Below are 18,589 nucleotides of genomic sequence, written 5' to 3'. Positions count from 1 at the left end.
CAAAATGACATCCAACCAACAGTGTGACCTGGAAATTCAAGAGATTTAACTAAGCCATTCCTAATAAGAAAAGTATCAGCTACAAAGATGGTTAGTCAGTATGATGCAATGAAAAGAGAGCTAAAAAGAAAACATGATGGATAAAAAAAGATGCTTGTGTCTTAAAAGAAAACAACCACAACCAAAGAGTTAATTTAGAATTATTTATTGTCATGCATTAAAATGAGTTATTTTACAGAACCAAAAGAATGTAATGCAGACAGTGAGTTCATGCTCAAAATTAAGAACTGATGAATCATAATAATCTGGTGAACAGGATGTATTTAGGTGTTAAACGACAGGACGTTTACTAATTTCAGAAACCTTTAAAAGGGGCAAACGTGTGAATTTTACAATGTTCAAAGAAGTCAACAAATAGAGAGAAAAGATGGTATAAAGAATCTTCCCGTCACTAATATATATACATTTTTTTTTAGCAAAACACACCAGCAATTAATAGCACTAAAAAAAAAAACTGCAACCTACATATAGAAGTCTTTACAACAATATATTTTACACAAAACAAAAAATTACATAAGTAAGGAGAGATTTAAGGAACCCATAGATTAGAACTAGAGTTGCACAAAGACAATGTTTTACCATAGAAGCTAAAAATTATTTTTTTTATTTATTTTTACTTTACTTTTTTTTCTGCTTTTGATATAATCAAAAGGATATTTGAAATGAAAATTTACATATTTACATTAAATGGACAGTAAAATATGACTCTATTGATCAATGCATATATGCATTGAATGAGAAATTATTGAACATAAGCTCAAAACAAACATTACATTTTGAATTTTTATGTGCTCCTGACAAACCACACATACAAACCACAAGTGTCTTCTTAGTCACATAAACGCTCAGTAGTCAGTGTTTGGGCTCCGAATTGATGTGGTTTTACTTGTTGTTGACAGCCTAGCAACATCGATCTTCAGACACGGTATACGCTTGGACAAAAGCGTCAGAAAATGGTTTTGAAACTTCTTCCCCAAAAACGTATAGAAGACAGGGCTGATGCAGCAATACAGGTAGGCAAAGTTTCGCGTCACGTACAGTGCATAGTCGAGGGTGTTTGAGCAATCGTTCTGATCTCCAAAGGACGTCTTGATGGCTTTCAACAGGATGACGATGTTGTAAGGTGTCCAGCAGATGAAGAAGGTGAAGACAATGACAAAGATGAGCTTGACCGCCCTGCATTTCTCCCTCATGCGAGTGAACATGATCCTGATGGTTATGCGTGTGTAACAGTACAAGACGATTGCCAGAGGCACCAAGAAAAAAAGGAAAAACTGCTGATAATAACCAAAGAGTTCCCATTTTGTGAGGAATTTCTGGTGGTAACCGGTCATTTCGCATAGCAAACCTTCCCCGCCGTCCATCACGTCGTGCAAAACGATATCCTTTATACTAGCCAAAATACTGAACACCCAAATGATGATGGACGACATGAATGCATAAGCCGGTCTTCTGAGCTGGGCCGCCGTGATGGCATGGACCACAGCGAGGTACCGGTCAAAGCTCATGAGGGTGAGGAAAAGTATAGAGCTGTTGAAGCCGATGGAATAACAGCTTCCCACCAGTTTGCAAAGCCCCCTGCCAAAGATCCATTCAGATTTATGGTAGACTGCCCAGAAAGGGAGGCTGGAGGCGAAGATGAGATCCGAAATGACGAGGTTGAGCAAGAATATGTTGGTAACCGTGCTGAGCTTCTCATACTTGTAGATGATACACAGCACCAATCCATTTCCAACCAAGCTCACTAAGAAGTTAGCATAGTAGAAAGCTGGGAGAAATGCTGCGCCGAACTGAACCACATCGCTTTTCTTGCATAAAACAACATTTTCATCTATAACTTTTGGGTATCCCGTGTCATTGGAGTCATTTGAAAAAAAATTTACCAAGCCGTCATAATTATCCATTGGTGTCCGCTCGGTTGCTGAGATGCACTAAAATCAAACAATGCAAACACAACACAATTAATATACATTGGATTGAGGTTCATTCTGAGCATCAAATACTGGCTTTACTCACCGATGCCTTTGGTAGAGGAGTTTGTGAACCTCTCAACAGCCCTGATAGAAATGATGCAACCACGTTGTGTCTTACCGAGAAAACCCAACACACATCCTGAACAAGGAACTGCAAAGAGCATTTAAATCAGTACGTCAGCACCACGCAAAACTGCACGCCTTCACTCGTTTTTGGTCAATGTTTATAAAATGTCATGGTGTTTTACCAAGAAGTAAAATGATCAAGAAATTATTCAAATTCTTAAAATATTCATTGTAATTTGTCAGCTGCACAAATGACATGATAAAAAAACACAACAAGGCTAGAATCCTATGTGCATCAATGAAAAAAGATCATGAACAGGAAACATTAAATAATAAATAGATGTTAACTGCTACTCTTCGCACAAAGCTATCCAGTCAAAGATAGACATGCCATATCTACACTATTAATGCTACAGTCTACAAGACAAATTCTCAAAGTATAATTTAATAATAATAATACCAATAAAAAACTGCTGTAGAAGTAAAAATGTTCCTATAAAAACTAATAGCCCTTGAGTAGAAGTATTCTCAAATTTGAACATGTAGCCGGTAGAAATTGCTTCACATCCTATACAGAGGTAGTTCGCATAGGGCAGTGCAGTGGATACAGTATAGCAATTTTTCTTCAAAGGAACAATTCACCCAAAAACAAAGTTGAAAGTTGAAAATGAAAATGAAATTGAAATTGGCCACAGGACATGAGAGAATCAATTATGTACAGTACATGAACATGCATGATGTTTGAGTGCATTTTCACCAAATAACGATTGAATTCCCTGCTGAAAAAAAACAGCTAAAACCAGCTTAAGCTGGTTGGCTGGTTTTAGCTGGTTTTAGCTGGAAGTAGCTGGTTTTAGCTGGTCTCCCAGCCTGGCCAGGCTGGTTTTAGCTGGTTTAAGATGGAAATAGCTGGAAGTAGCTGGTTTTAGCTGGTTTAAGCTGGAAGTAGCTGGTTTTAGCTGGAAGTAGCTAGTTTTAGCTGGTTTAAGGTGGAAGTAGCTGGTTTTAGCTGGAAGTAACTGGTTAAGCTGGAATTAGCCGGTTTTAGCTGGTCTCCCAGCCTGGCCAGGCTGGTTTTAGCTGGTTAAGATGGAAGTAGCTGGAAGTAGCTGGTTTTAGCTGGTTTAAGATGAAAGTAGCTGGTTTTAGCTGGAAGTAGCTAGTTTTAGCTGGTTTAAGGTGGAAGTAGCTGGTTTTAGCTGGAAGTAACTGGTTAAGCTGGAATTAGCCGGTTTTAGCTGGTCTCCCAGCCTGGCCAGGCTGGTTTTAGCTGGTTAAGATGGAAATAGCTGGAAGTAGCTGGTTTTAGCTGGTTTAAGCTGGAAGTAGCTGGTTTTAGCTGGAAGTAGCTAGTTTTAGCTGGTTTAAGGTGGAAGTAGCTGGTTTTAGCTGGAAGTAACTGGTTAAGATGGAATTAGCCGGTTTTAGCTGGTCTCCCAGCCTGGCCAGGCTGGTTTTAGGTGGTTAAGAAGGAAGTAGCTGGAAGTAGCTGGTTTTAGTTGGTCTCCCAGCCTGACCAAGCTGGTGTCCATTTGACCTAATTACAAATTAATCAGTTTGTTTCACTTACTGACAAGGTTCAATTCAAGGTAAGTTTAGTATCATAATCAGGTAGGCTAGATGATACATCTTAAGTTATTCTAGTTGTTAATGATAATATATCTGAGAAGAGTCTAAAATAAATTGCAGTATAAAGTATAGCATAAAATCAAGCTAGCACTCAAAATCAGCATAGAACTCAAATCAGATTAAATTATTGTCTGAAGAAATACATTCACCATAGTTGTATGACCAAATATAGTCAGCTGTTTTATTTTTAACAAGTGTTTCGGTATTAGATAGACTTTTACACAAATATAAATGAAACAAACACAGTCTTTATATAATAAATAACAAATCACCTGCAATTAAAAAACTATGAGATAAAAAAAAACATCTTTAACAAGAAATGCTAAAAGTGCCCCTATTATGCCATTTTAAAGGTTGCTAATATTGTTTTAATAGACTCCCAAAACAGGTTTACATGTATGCAAGGTCAAAAAACACTTCAGTTTTCTCCAAAAATATATTTAATTTTACCCCATTTCTAAATGATTCATAAACGACTCTTGCAAACCAGTTCGAAGAATCAGTCTCTCTAAACCCCTCCTTTCCGTGAGCCCTCACTGCTGTGATTGGTCAGATGACGCAGTCCTTTATGATTGGTCTACCGCGTACAGCGTGTCAGAAAACGAAACGCCCATTGCCATAACTGACTGACAGCACTGGAGACTTGTCAATACATAGAAAAGATGGCATCGATTTTGCCATAACAATTCCAGCCAGAGTATGACGATGAAACGGCTGAAGTGGCTGATCGACATGTTAACACGGTCTACCTTGGAAAGTGCTCGCAATTTGCTTATGTAAGCGAACCGGGCACACCTCTATGTTGTAAACTTCAACATTGTATAATGCATTAAGGCGGCTTTCACACCGAACGTGGAAAGCGCTGCGCTGGCCGCTGGGTTCAGTGCAGCCCTTCAGAGCGCAGCGGCAAAAGTTCATTTGAACAACTCATTTGAACTTTGTCTGCGGCGTGCGCGCTCCGCTGCGCGTCCGCTTTGGTCGAGACCGAAACAAGCCGTCCTCGCAGGGCGGAAGGCATTGAAATGAATGGGTTTCATAGCACAGCGCTTTCCGCATTCGGTGTGAAAGCAGCTTCGTATGCCATCCTTTATCATTACTCCAACTCAGTGGCGGTTCTAGCCAAATTTTACTAGGGGGGCCAAGAAGGGGCCAGTGTTTAACCAGAGGGGCACATTAAAAATGACAATAAATGATATTTAAAGATTATAAACTTTATTTTACTTTAAAATCATACAAACATTTATTATGTACAAGAGTGAGTGCAGGTGCAAAAGAGGTAGGGCCATAAAAAAAAAAAGATAAATACAGTACAGTGTACAAACCTTCGACTCTTGCAACAGGAGAAATGAATCGTAGCTCCTCTATCCAAGAGTAGTTAGTTGTTGCTGCGCTCTCATTCACCGAGCAGCGCCACAGTGTTTCGGTGCGCTGCTCTAATTTACCCGTGTAGAACGATGCGTCGCATTAGTTCCGCTTTTGGCGCTCGTGTGTAAGATCTTAATAATTTCATAATTGTTTTATTTGGTCAGCACGGGGGGGGCCACAGGGGTGGCCAGGGACATGTCTACAGAGGCACGGGCCTCCCTAGGCCTCCGTGTAGAACCGCCACTGCTCCAACTAATGAGACAGACAGACAGTCAAGCTGCATCAATCACAAATTGTCAGACTACAGTGGGTCCACAGCTGAGCAACAGAACAACAGCAGCGTGATTTAGCCGGTTAGCATGACATGTGCAGTGTTGTTACACAACATAACATACACAACTACGTATTTTGAAAGATTGCCAGAAAATACAATCTTTGTAGATTCATCATCTTTTGGAAGTGAATATAAAACACTTTTACTCACAGCGTATGATACAGCGTCTTCCGTAATAATGTACATGTAAATTTCCATGTGACTTTTCCATGTGGCGGGCAAGTTGTTTGCGACGTCAGACGTGGGTGAACATTATGCAAATGTGTTACTTCGTGACGTGTGGCCGTAACAGAAAAAGATTCGAAATCCTGACCACTCGTTCAGGTAAATGTGAGCCGACTCTTTTTTTTGATAGACAATAACTTTGTTTATCGAGCACTGTCGGCTTCACAACTTTGCAGATAGTTTATGTCCACATACAGCTACATGACACACTACATGAAAGGACATATTTGAAAAGGCATAATAGGGGCACTTTAAAGCATAATCTGATCACGTGGTGGTTTGACGCAAAAGTACAGCATATTGCTGTAAATTTTAAATCTACAGAGGTGGGACTTTCTTCAACGTTCGACATTCGGGAGCGGCAATAAGTACGATTCACAACTGCGGTAAGTGATTTATTTCACTTCTAATTTTTCATGTTTGGTAACTGCAGTAGTGTATTAAGGTGTCTACATTCGCGGTAACCGCAGATTAACGAATCCTCCGTCTGCGGGGCGCAAGGGAGACTTGTGCCGGGTTTAAGGAGCGTGGTCGTGGGACGATTTCACACATTCCCCGGCCTCATAGCGGCTACAGGCGGAAAATCTCTGGGTTCCTACGGTAATAATTACACGCTTCACCGACAACAGTTGTGATTCACGGGAACGTCGTGTTGTTCAGCACACTTTCTCTTGATTATTTTATGATGTAAATCAAATTTGCACAAGCAGTCATCTGTTAACACGGGCGCCAAAATGAAACGCGTGACGTTACTTAAGTCTCGCAACTCGCGGTCATCCGCTCACGGAGGATGTAAACTGTCACGTAAACTCTGAACGGTGCTGTTAAAGCGGTTAACGTAAGCAGCGAGACGTGCGAGTACCTTTGATAACTCGCTAATTCGCTTATTGTTTGATTGTAATGCTTTTTGCTAACTTTGGTTTAAAGAATGAGTTAATCAAGCCCATCTTCCTGTCTGGCCTTTTTGCAGCATATATTCACTCCGGAGTAACCTTACCAGGAGGAGACAGATGGAGATTTGTAGTTCATTCAAAGGTAATGGTTGCATTCTAAGAATTTGAATACCTGAATTTTACATGTAGATATGTTAGAAGATGTTTCTCAACTCCACAAGAGAGATGATTTTTAAGGGAGAATGATTCAGATGTCTCAAAAGCTAAAACTAATGTGAATTACATATTGTTTGTTTCCTGACTGATTTGTAGATATTAAAGAGGAACAAAGAAGTCGAAAGGAAAAGTACCATCTAAAACAACAGGGCAAATGGTACAGAAGAAACCGGTTGAAGTGAACCCAAGTTGCCACTCTTCTTTGCAAAGTGAAGGATTTTCAGCAGAATTTCTGAAATGTAAGACATACACACATACCAAGATCTCCTTTCTTCTTTTATTATATTCTTTTATTATCTACATTGCCGTTCAATAGTTTGGGATTAGTACGATTTTTTATGTTTTTTTTTTTAAATAAGTCTCTTCTGTTAATCAAAGCTGCATTTAATTGATCAAAAATACAGAAAATTCATTGAAAAATTAAAAAAAAAAGGTAATGTGAAATATTATTGCAATTTAAAATATAGTTTTTTTTGTCTATTTTAATATACTTTAAAATGTAATTTATTCCTGAATTTTCAGCATCATTACTCTAGTCTTCTCATTAATCCAGTGTCGCATGATCCTTTATAAATCATTGTAATATACTGATTTATTATTGTTATGAATCTGGTCGGTGACCTGCGGTCCGCTCACCACCAGATGTCGCTCTCACCACGTCATAAAGCTCAGACTGTTGCACTACACCCCGGACTACATTCCCTGTCATTCAGTGTGCTGATTGGGTCAGCACCTGTGACCAATCTGTGGCGCTATAAAAGCCCCGGACTTTCCCTCTGTTTCTTATGGAGTATTGTTGTGATTATCATTGTTATCGTTCCTAGTTCCTAGTTCCCTTGTTCCCTAGTTCCCGAGTTTCCCGTGTATAGCTTTCTCGCCTGGCCATCTTGTCTCGACTGTCTCGCTGCCTGCCTTCTGAACCCTGGCTCGTTTCACGGATTATTCCCTCGTCTCGCTCCCTTACGGATTATGTTCGCCACGGATTGACCCACGCCTGCCTCACGAACTACTCTTGTGCCTCGCTCCTATATACCTGTTTGTTGTTGTGTTGACCCTGCCTGTTTTTCGACCATGTCTTTGTCTCATCGTTTAAATAAAAGCTCGCATTTGGATCCGCTCACCTCTCGTCTCCCTCTCCACATTACAGAATACTCGGTCCAACAAGGATCCAGCAGCTTAAAACCCGGACATGACACAGGTATGGACACAACAAAAATTCTATTCAGATTAAAACAAGGACCGCGTTCTTTAGAGCAACACATCAGTGAATTTCTGGCCATTTCAAATTATTCTACCCTTTTCTGCGATGGCATAAATCAGCCGTTAAAGGGGAGACTGAGACGCGAGGGTCCGCACTCATCACTAGCTGCCTTTTTGGACTATGCTTTGCTCACTGTGGGCTCATCTTTTACTGTGGGTGTCGCGGAGGAGGAATGCAACGTTCCAGTAATGCCGGCCGCGCGATCTGCTCACGCTCACAAAATGGTGGCGACGGAGGAGCCCGTTCACAAAATGGCGGTGAAAACGGAGCTCCGTCACGTCACAGCTGCCATACCCGAGCCATGTAGAGTCGCAGCTGTGTTTCCTGAGCTTAGTCAAGCTGCAGCAGTGTTTTCCGAGTCAAGTTGCAGCTGCGTTTCCTGAGTCAAGTCAAGTTGCAGCTCCGTTTCCTGAGTCAAGTCAAGTTGCAGCTGTGTTTCCTGAGTCAAGTCAAGTTTCTGAGTCAGGTCAAGTAGCAGCTGCGTTTCCCGAGTCAAGTCAAGTTTCTGAGTCAGGTCAAGTAGCAGCTGCGTTTCCCGAGTCAAGTCAAGTTTCTGAGTCAAGTCAAGTAACAGCTGCGTTTCCTGAGTCAAGTCAAGTTTCCGAGTCCAGTCAGGTTGCAGCTGTGTTTCCTGAGTCTAGTTAAGCTACAGCTGCTGTTCCTGAGCCTAGTCAAGATATGGCTGCCATTTCAGAGTCAAACAAAATTACAGCAGTCGTTCCTGTGTCAAGTCAAGTTACAGCTGTGTTTCCAAGGTCAAGTAAAGCTACAGCTGTTGCTCCTGTGTCAAGTCAAGTCAGAGCTGTCGTTCCTGAGTCAAGCCAAGTCAGAGCTGTCGTTCCTGAGTCAAGTAAAGTCAGAGCTGTCGTTCTGGAGCCAAGTAAAGTCACAGCTGGTCTCTATTAACCAATTCAAGTCACTGCTGATCCTCATAAGCCAAGTCAAGTCACCGCTGGTCTTCGCATGTCAGGTCAAGTCACCGCTGATCTCCATGAGTCAAGTCACATCACCGCTGATCTCCATGAGCCAAGTCAGGTCACCGCTGATCTCCATGAGCCAAGTCACTGCTGATCTTCACAGATCAAGTCAAGTCACTGCTGGACTTCACGTGTCAGGTCAAGTCACAGCAGTTCTTAATGAGCCAAGTCAAGTTATTGCTGTTGTTTCTGAGTCAAGTCATGTCCCAGCTAGTCGCCCTGAGTCAAGTCACACCTCGGCTGTCCGCCCTGAGTCAGGTCACGCCTCGGCTGTCCGCCCAGAGTCAAGTCACGTCTCGTCTGACCTCCCAGAGCCCCGTCACATCTCCGCTGTCTGTCCAGAGTTTCGTCACGACACGTCTGATCGTCAAGAGTGCAGTCAGGTCTCGTCCGACCTCCCAGAGCCTCGTCACGTCATGTCTGCCAGTGTGTTGACGGTCACGATTCTGAGTATATGGGCTGCACACTACGCTCCTGAGGTCCCGTCTGATCTCAAGTCTGCTCCAGAGGTCTCGTCTGACCACAAGTCAGCTCTAGAGGCCTCTTCCGCCGGAGAAGCCGCGCCAATGCCTACAGAGGTGCAGAACCTCGTATGGTGGTGGCATTAACCTTTACACACTCTGCTTCTCTCCTTATTCTGTCTGCCTCCTCTGTCCCTGCTCTCCCCAGGTCCCAGTCCTTGACGCGGGTGCCTGCTCTGCCCTGGAGGGCCCCTGCGCCTCCTGCTCTGCCCTGGAGGGCCCCTGCGCCTCCTGCTCTGCCCTGGAGGGCTCCTGCGCCTCCTGCTCCACCTCCTGCTCCGCCCTGGAGGGCCCCTGCTCCGCCTCCTGCTCCGCCCTGGAGGGCTCCTGCTCTACTGGTCCTGCCTCAGTTACTGGGTCCTCCGCATGTCGCTCTCGCCCCACCACTCCCCTGGACTGTTGTTCTGTTGGAGCATCTGGAAGCCGCTCTTTGGGGGGGGCTATGTCATGAATCTGGTAGGTGACCTGCGGTCCGTTCACCACAAGATGTCGCTCTCACCACGTCATAACGCTCAGACTGTTGCACTACGCCCCGGACTACATTCCCCATCATTCAGCGCGCTGATTGGGTCAGCACCTGTGACCAATCAGCGGCGCTATAAAAGCCCCGGACTTTCCCTCTGTATCTTACGGAGTATTGTTGTTGTGATTATCATTATTATCATTCCTAGTTCCTAGTTCCCTTGTTCCCTAGTTCCCGAGTTTCCCGTGTATAGCTTTCTCGCCTGGCCATCTCGTCTCAACTGTCTCGCCGCCTGCCTTCTGAACCCTGGCTCGTTTCACGGATTATTCTCTCGTCTCGCTCCCTTACGGATTATGTTCGCCACGGATTGACCCATGACTGTGTCGCGATTTAGCTCAAAGGGAAATGTATATAAATAATTACAATTATTTAGGATTAATTACAATTATTTGTATCAGCTGCCAGTAGTAACTGTAGCAGAATCAATTTTCCATCAACTAATCTGTTCGCCCAGCGAACATTCAGTATAATCTTTATATCAACTCTAAGAAATGATATTTTCTTGGCCACAGAAAATAACTTTCTTAAAGTACCATTGCATTAGAGCATGTAGCTCGAATTGGAATCGTAAAGGGACATTAATTTGCAAGGCAGAATCAGAATCAAAACTCATGTAATTTGTGCACAAGAGTTTTATTAACGAAGGACTAACACATAACTAATCTAGACAAACAAACACAAAGTCACTCATACATGGGGGAAGGGTCATTGAGAAGCAGTTAGAGAGAGACAAGGAAATGAAGCTATGAAACGAGTCAGTTAACCACCAGTAAACCATCAGTGCTGTCTACAGCTTATACTAAACCTCTATTTTGTTTAGTTAAATGTACGATACTTGCATTGCCTTGGTCGTTGAATAAGTGTCCAAATGCAGTCTCAGGTGAAAGTCGTGATGGTTTGGAGCAGTGGTGGTTTCGGAAGCGTGATCATGTTCTTCTGGGTCCAAAGAGTGATGAACTCCGAAGATGTTCTGACTCAATGGTGACTGGGAGTTTCTTCCCATGTGAAAATTGAAGAAGAACGAAGAGCTGAGAGGGACCCAGCTGAAGTCCTGTAATCTCTGGGGAGTGGAAAGACAAGGCCGCAAGGCCTGGCGCACGCTTAGGGAAGTCCTGAAGAGTTCTAGCTCATCTTCTTAGGTTCTAAAAGAACCACCGACTGACTGAGGCGAGTCATGAAGATGAATTCCAGGGTTGAGTGGAACTGTCTGGGTCTTTGTGGTCGAGAGCCACAGCTCTGTATGTTGGGGCCTGTCGGGCCCGCTGGGCACACCCTGTGCCGGCTCAGGCTCCCCGTGGGTTCCTCCACAAGGGCAGCAATCAGAAGACGTTGCAGAACGTCTTCGGAAAGTTTACGACTCTTTGTCTGTGAGCATGGTATTTTGCATATGTAGTTCGATTGGGTGTTAATGCAAAAACTACTAAGGTTTCTTAAAACACTAATATGTTGCATGGGTATCAACATCTAATTTACACCATCTTTTAGATCATCAAAATACGAATTCAAAGAAACCAAGCATGACATAAGTGGGTTATATGACTAGTCATCTATCATAATGCATGCATAAAACAGTAGAAAGACAAATACAAATACAACAAACGAAATTAAAATACAATGCAGTAGTACTGTACACAATGACCTGGGCTATGTGTAATAGGAAGGTCAAAGAAAGGTTTGTCTGTGAATGAATAGGAAAGAGTCCATTTCTATAGGCATTGTGTCTTTCCTATAGAGAAATGTAGTGTGCTCCGTTTGCATTCCTTGAGGCAATAAAACCTGTGATATCAGATCGTTGTCCTGGCAACTGAGCCCTTTTGGGGTGTTAGTTGCTTTGGGGGGGTTGTCTCCAGAGCTCCAGCATATAGCTGGCCTGTTGTGTTTAAAGACTATTTGTTAAACGTAACAATTAATGTATGTCTGATTGGTCCAGACGCTACACCTGCCTCACGGACTATTCTTGTGCCTCGCTCCTATATACCTGTTTGTTGTTGTGTTGACCCTGCCTGTTTTTCAACCATGTCTTTGTCTCATCGTTTAAATAAAAGCTCAAACCGTTAAAGTTATCAGTTTTAGAATAGAAACAGTTGTGCTGCTTAATACATACATACATATATATATATATATATATATATATATATATATATATATATATATATAATTTTTTGGGGGGGAACCTATGATACTTTTTTCAGGATACTTTCATGGATAAAAAAAGTTTTTTGTTGTTTTTTACTTTTATCCAACAAGTATGTGTTAAACTTAAATTGATAGTAAAGACTTCTACTGTTAGATAAGATTTCTATTTTCTGTTTTCTATTTGTTGAGAGGTAATCTAATTTTTCTATTCATTCATGCATGCACTATATGTAACCATTTGGCCTGGCCATGACTAGAATTTTCTGGTCTACTAGTAGTTGTTTATTTTTAAGAGATTAGTCGACTAATTGCATATTAAAAAACTATATAATCTATAATAATCAACCTTTAATTGCCTATAGCCCATCAGCGCTCAAGTGCACACAAAGCTTGCCACAGAACACTGGCAGAAGTAATGATTATGAATGTGTCCGGTAAAGAAAACCGCAAAGAAGACTGCCTTAACATTATAATAATTCATTAATATGTGTTTTCTGTATTTTCGGCTGCAGTGATAAAGTCGATAACACTTGTCATCTCTACAGTGGATGTGCACGTTTGATTGAATGGATTACACAATCTGAAAATATTTGTTTTCCATTTTAACTGGCTTATTTAAAAGTAGACATTTAGCTACAGTTTTTCATGTCTGTGAAGCAAGCATAGAGTTTCTGTTTTTTTTGACACCCTCAAGTTCATAGAGACCTAGGGCCAGAATTACATCATGGACTTCACCACTTCCGGTGGATTTTTTTGTTCTAGCATCCAATGAAATTTTGATAGACTAATGGTTAGGGCTGGCTAGACTTAAAAAAGCTGGGTGTACGCCATACGCTGGGCTTTGCAAAGTCCAACTTTACGATAAATATTTACACCTGTTGCACCAGTTAAAACTACGACCAGGCACAACTACGCCCGGCTTAGACGATGCGCGCCCACGCAAACACATTCTCCCGCAGTGATAGTTGAGACGACACCCACGCTGCAATGGCTACAACTACTGATATAAAACTGAATTGCTCAAGACATTATAACAAGTGAAGCCACTGCGAAATAATTTTATTAACTTGATATATTCTAATGTCCGCGTTTATGTATGGGTCTCCCTGCACATTCCCATGACATAATTTTTCAGACTAACACTAAAAATAAAGGCGACAGGTTAAGTAAAATGTAATGAATGTAATACAATGCTTCTTTCTATATCTTTTTTTCTTGCTATCGAGTTTATGTACAACGAATCTTTCCTGAGGTAAATGTGAATTTACGTGACAATTGTGCATTTTAGCCTCTTGACATCTTTCTGTGGCTGAAAAACCACATTTATAAATTGTAGAGTTTGTGATAGAATTGACAGAATTTGAAAGCTGATACTTTATTTCTGATTAAAAAGTAAGCACAAAACTTAACTGTGATTATTGGATGGCAGGAACGCTGCAAATGATGAGATGAAGACGTTAAGTATTTCCAAGCATTTATACTGTCCCAGCAAGATGTCGAATAGAAATATTAAGGGGATACTTTAAGACAGTTATATACCATTATCAGCATGATAAAGTAGATTCGTCTCTCGTTGTCTCTGAGAGAATTTGTGCGGATTATATAGCGTTAGCCGTAGTTTCTTTTTTACTTTCACTTTTATAATTCTTGCGCAAAGTTTGCGCGTTGCTTGCATGTGTTGCTTGACCCCTCCTTAGAATAATTGTTTATAGGCCACATTATCCTACCCAAAAAGACCATAAACGTTACAGTTGGCTTCTGCAGTAGGTAATTAAAAATGAATCATGTCTGAGCAAATTGTGACTTTTCACTTTACGCCAACCTTAGACTAGGCGTAAAATTTAGTCTCAGACGTAGCACTACGCCGACATGGTGCAACGGGTATAAATTCTACACACGACTTAAAGCGCATTTTACTTCCAGCTTAGCCTTACAACCGGCCCCTATACTGTATTTATTTATCAAAGATTTTTTTATAATTTGAAATGTTGTGCAGCTTATAGTGTTAAGCAGGAGAAACACCTGTACTGTATTTTATTTATCAAAGATTTTGTGCAGCTGTTTATTTGTTGTGCAGCTGTTTATTTGTAAACAGGGAGGGAAACCCCTGTGTTTGAATTATATTTTGCTCAAAAAGTGTTTAATAAAGGTTTAATAAAGGCTTTGACTCTCAAGTAAGCATTTATGGAAAAATACCGGATATATATCGTATACCGTCATTCCTCCTTAAAATACAGAGATATGAATTTTTGCCCATATCGCCCAGCCCTACTAATGGTTAAATGATGATCAGAACTCAGGAGGCAGCCCTTGTAACCATAGTCAGTTTAGCTAAAAACAGCTAAAAATAGTTCATGCTAAGATATTCCTATTCATATTTATCCATGTATACTCATTTATCAATAAAATAGCTACATTAATGAAACACCTACAGAAATATCCAAATGGAAGTGTATATATATATATATATATATATATATATATATATATATACACACACACACACACACACTTATATATCCATTTGGATATATCAATTTTATCTTTATTTTAGCAATAAAAGGAACAACTATCAGGGGCATGTTTCTAAATTGTGGCAGGCTATGTCTGGAAAAAAAGGAAAATGTGCAACAAAGACATGACACTATAGTTTGTTTTTTAAAATAGTTTTACTTGTTGAAAATTAATATTTAATTTAATTAATATTTTTTAAGTCTGTTTCAGTGACTGGCGGAAACAAAAAGAAGCCTGAAAGAAGAGAGGGAGAGAAGAGGGAGAAACAAGTGGGGCATTACACATCCCCAAAAAATACAAGATATAATAAAAAAGAAAAGAAAAATGAAAATGCATAATATGTTTAGAGTTCTGTTATTGTTCATCTTTACCATTAATTGTTAATATAGTTTTAGAATTGTAATCATTCCAATTATTTTGTAAAATATTTTGTAAATATTTGTCATTAAAGGGGCTGTAAGATCAAATAAAAATTGTTTTAATGGTTCCTTGTGGTCCTGCAGATTATTAAAAGTAAACATGTTACCTATTTGTCGCATTATTTGTCAAGAAAATTGGGGCAGACACTATGTAATCAATCCATCATCAAACATTTTGACCAGCTAAGACCAGCAAGACCAGCCTGACCAGCTTAAACCAGCTAAGACCAGCCTGGCTGACCAGCTAAGACCAGTTTAAACCAGCTAAGACCAGCCTGGCTGACCAGCTAAAACCAGCTAAGACCAACCAGGCTGACCAGCTAAAACCAGCTAAGACCAACCAGGCTGACCAGCTAAAACCAGCTTGACCAGCTAAAAAAACGTGGTCAAAACCCCTCTAAAACCAGCTTGATAAACCAGCTATGACCAGCCTGGGAGACCAGCTAAAACTAGCTTGACCAGCTTAAGCTGGTTTAAGCTGTTTTTTTCAGCAGGGTTTTTAGTCCAAGGCTTCGGAAGACTTGGAATTTAATGCATGATTTCTACTGACCGCTTCTTTGAAGCTCAACAGCACTTTTCTGTATGGAAAAGAGCAGATGAGATATTTTAACACATTCAACGCAAGATTCTCAGATAGAAAAACACATCACTTATTTAACTTACAGGGCAGTCCTTTTCGGACTTTTGGAAAAATATGTACATTTGTGAAATGCAGACTTCAAACTAAAAACTTTCCAATTATCAGTCCTAAACCACATAAATAACCACATATCATTATACCAGTAGTGTTGTCAAGCCTATGATTAAGAGGGTCCACTAAGCACTTGGTGTAGTCCAGGTCTGCCTTTGCATTTAGGTAAAGCCCAAACATGACCCCAGATCATGTAAACAGACCCAATTCATCCAGGACTGTCAAATTATTAAATATAGTCACTTATGTATTTGAAACTGTTGGTGCACGGTGCACTGTAAACAGTTAATTTTGTTTTAACACCATTGAGGTTTCTACTTCAAATGCCATTGCTTCATGTTAAACTGATTTGAAATGGTTATTCTTTGGAGAGAAAAAAGGCAGTCAAAAGTTTGCTACTTGTTCAGTTTACTTAACCAATTAATGAAACAAATTACTTGTTTTTCAAGTTTGCTAAGTTCATTCATGAATGCATTTGTATTAAAGTAGCATTATAGAACCTGAGAATATGATTTCAACTTTGCATCATGCTTTGCATGTGGCTGAATAGGGAGGGTAAATGTTGAAAATGTGTTATTTTATGCATTTTAGCAAAATGAGGAAAAGGAAAGACTTTACTGTCTAATGCTCTATTTTGCTGGTATGTTGGTGTTTTGGGTGGAGTTTTAAGCTTGTGTTTGGGTTGAGGATCTTCTAAGTATTCAGTTTTCTTAAAAATAAATTTTAATTTTATTATAGTATATGTATATTATAGTATATTGTAACTATATTATATTATAGTTAAAGTTAAATTAACATAATGGATTCTAATCGATTTTGCATGGTTGATTTTATTAGGTTTTATAGCTTTAATCACATGGAACCACTGTCCAGAATTTTATTTTATTTAATTTTTTTATTTTGAGTGGTCTGCCTCGGTTTTAGCCTATATTCATATAAACGTCCACATGTGACAATTGAGTTGACTTTGAACATAGCAATAAACGAAAAGAATCACATCATCTGTATCACAATATTTTAAGACAAAATGAAAATGCAGGTCAACAATATGATGCACACATTATAATCTAAAGCTGTAAAACATCATATTTATTATTATTGTTGTTGTTGTTGTTGACTCACTCTCTGGTTTCAACGACATCTGGAGATTTTTTACTTGCTCACTTGGTCCTTTCTCCTTGTTGTTGAACATTTGGAATTGTGAAAACCTGGATTCTCTTCACCAGAGGAGATGAAAACAAGAAGGAAAAATAATTTATTGATGAGACTGAAGCTTCAAAAGAACTTCAGAAATATGATCAGAGATACCATGTGTAAATACTAAATGCTTAATCATATTGTAAAGGCTCACATATTAAGCAATAAAATCAAACCTGAGTGTCTCTTTGTATCCCACCTCCTTCTGCATTTCATATATAATAGTGTTTCAATTTCTGTGCTAGCCTTTATATAACAAAAACAATACCTGTGGTCACTGATATCACATGACATTCCAGAAATCGAATGATTCAGGAAATCAATCTTAGTTTGATTTCCTGATTTGTCTGAGGTTGATGAATATAGAAGTGAAACAACATAGTTGATTAGTAGCAGGGTTTAATCATGCCCTTATAAGGACCTTAAAAATCATGTCTATACTAAGGAATCAAATCATGCCCAAATAAAGATCTTTCACAAAATCCACATTTTCAAAACACATCTAAAGATGTGCTTTAAGTTTCCTTTTTTTTTCGTTTTCCTTTGTCAGGTCTAAACGAAACATAAATTCATGTGAGTTTTCAAATGAGAAAACAAGCAAAGCGCAAAGTCAAGATCACTGATGAGTTCATTCAAGTTCAAGAGTCATTTTAATCCCATCAAATCTGGTTGACAACTGCTGTGCACGATTATGATCTATTTCACAAGTTCACACTTACATATAATAAACAGTAAAAGTTATGCATATTTGGCGTGCTGCCCAAAGGGAGAACTCCGAGCTCGGGATTTTGGCCCAAACCCAGAGTACCCCCCAAAAAGCAACGGATCAAAGGACAGCTGCCCGACAAATAAAATATACCCCCCAAAATGAGCGCCGAAAATTTGTCGGGCTAGCATTTCAGGAAGAAACTTTTAACTGGTAGGTCCCACACCGGCCGATGGACATGGAACAGCATGATTTGGGGTGCCCGATTGGGAGGGCTTACACCTGTTTCTTGATGGGAGCAGCTTGTGGCATCAGACGTACACGGCATCGGACAGGTAAGCCTCGCTGGTAGACAGACCGAAAAGCTAAGGCTTGTGCAACCTTGATTGGGAGGGCTCTTGCAGCATCTGACAGGAAATTCGATACTCAGAACAATTTGAGTTGTCTAAAAGGGTAGATGCTAAATAGAAACACTTTTTCTGTAAGGTCATGCCCTTCTTGTTCTACGCCTATGTCTAAAGGTCAGTATTTCTTCCACTGGTCTCAGAGGAGTTTCCATACTAAACATTATTTCTCACCTCCGCAGCAATGACATCCCTACCTCTCTTGCAGCAGACGTCATACTAACCTCCATTTCTCACTGCCGCAGCAGTGATTTCTTCCACCAGTCTAAGAGCAGATATACTAAAACTCTTTCCCACCTCTGCAACGATAACCTCTCCCACCTCCCTTGCAGCTGATGTCATGCCAAATTCCATTTCTCACTGCCACAGCAGTCATTTTTCCCAGCACTCTTGCAGCGTCCTGACTAATCTTCATATATACATTTTCTTCCAATTTTGCAAAGCAGAGATTTCTCCTCCAATAAAATTTTACTTAATGT

The 18,589-nt window shown here is 40.2% G+C and overlaps 1 protein-coding gene across 1 annotated transcript; it reads right to left on the bottom strand.

The window, feature by feature from the left end:
• Window positions 1-237: 237 nt before the first annotated feature.
• On the bottom strand, window positions 238-17,191 carry LOC127160220 (C-C chemokine receptor type 3-like). Its single transcript, XM_051102878.1, has 5 exons — window positions 17,177-17,191; window positions 16,926-17,020; window positions 15,663-15,690; window positions 2,077-2,184; window positions 238-1,991 (listed from the first exon to the last, which is right to left on the bottom strand). The coding sequence occupies exon 5, from the start codon at window positions 1,962-1,964 to the stop codon at window positions 906-908; it is 1,059 nt and encodes a 352-aa protein (XP_050958835.1). The 5' UTR covers window positions 1,965-1,991; window positions 2,077-2,184; window positions 15,663-15,690; window positions 16,926-17,020; window positions 17,177-17,191; the 3' UTR covers window positions 238-905.
• Window positions 17,192-18,589: the final 1,398 nt, after the last annotated feature.

The sequence above is a fragment of the Labeo rohita genome, unplaced genomic scaffold (genome assembly GCF_022985175.1).
Source record: "Labeo rohita strain BAU-BD-2019 unplaced genomic scaffold, IGBB_LRoh.1.0 scaffold_30, whole genome shotgun sequence".
NCBI lineage: Eukaryota > Metazoa > Chordata > Actinopteri > Cypriniformes > Cyprinidae > Labeo > Labeo rohita.
Note: the sequence above shows the minus strand (reverse complement) of the source record. Positions and strands in the feature narration are given on the sequence as shown.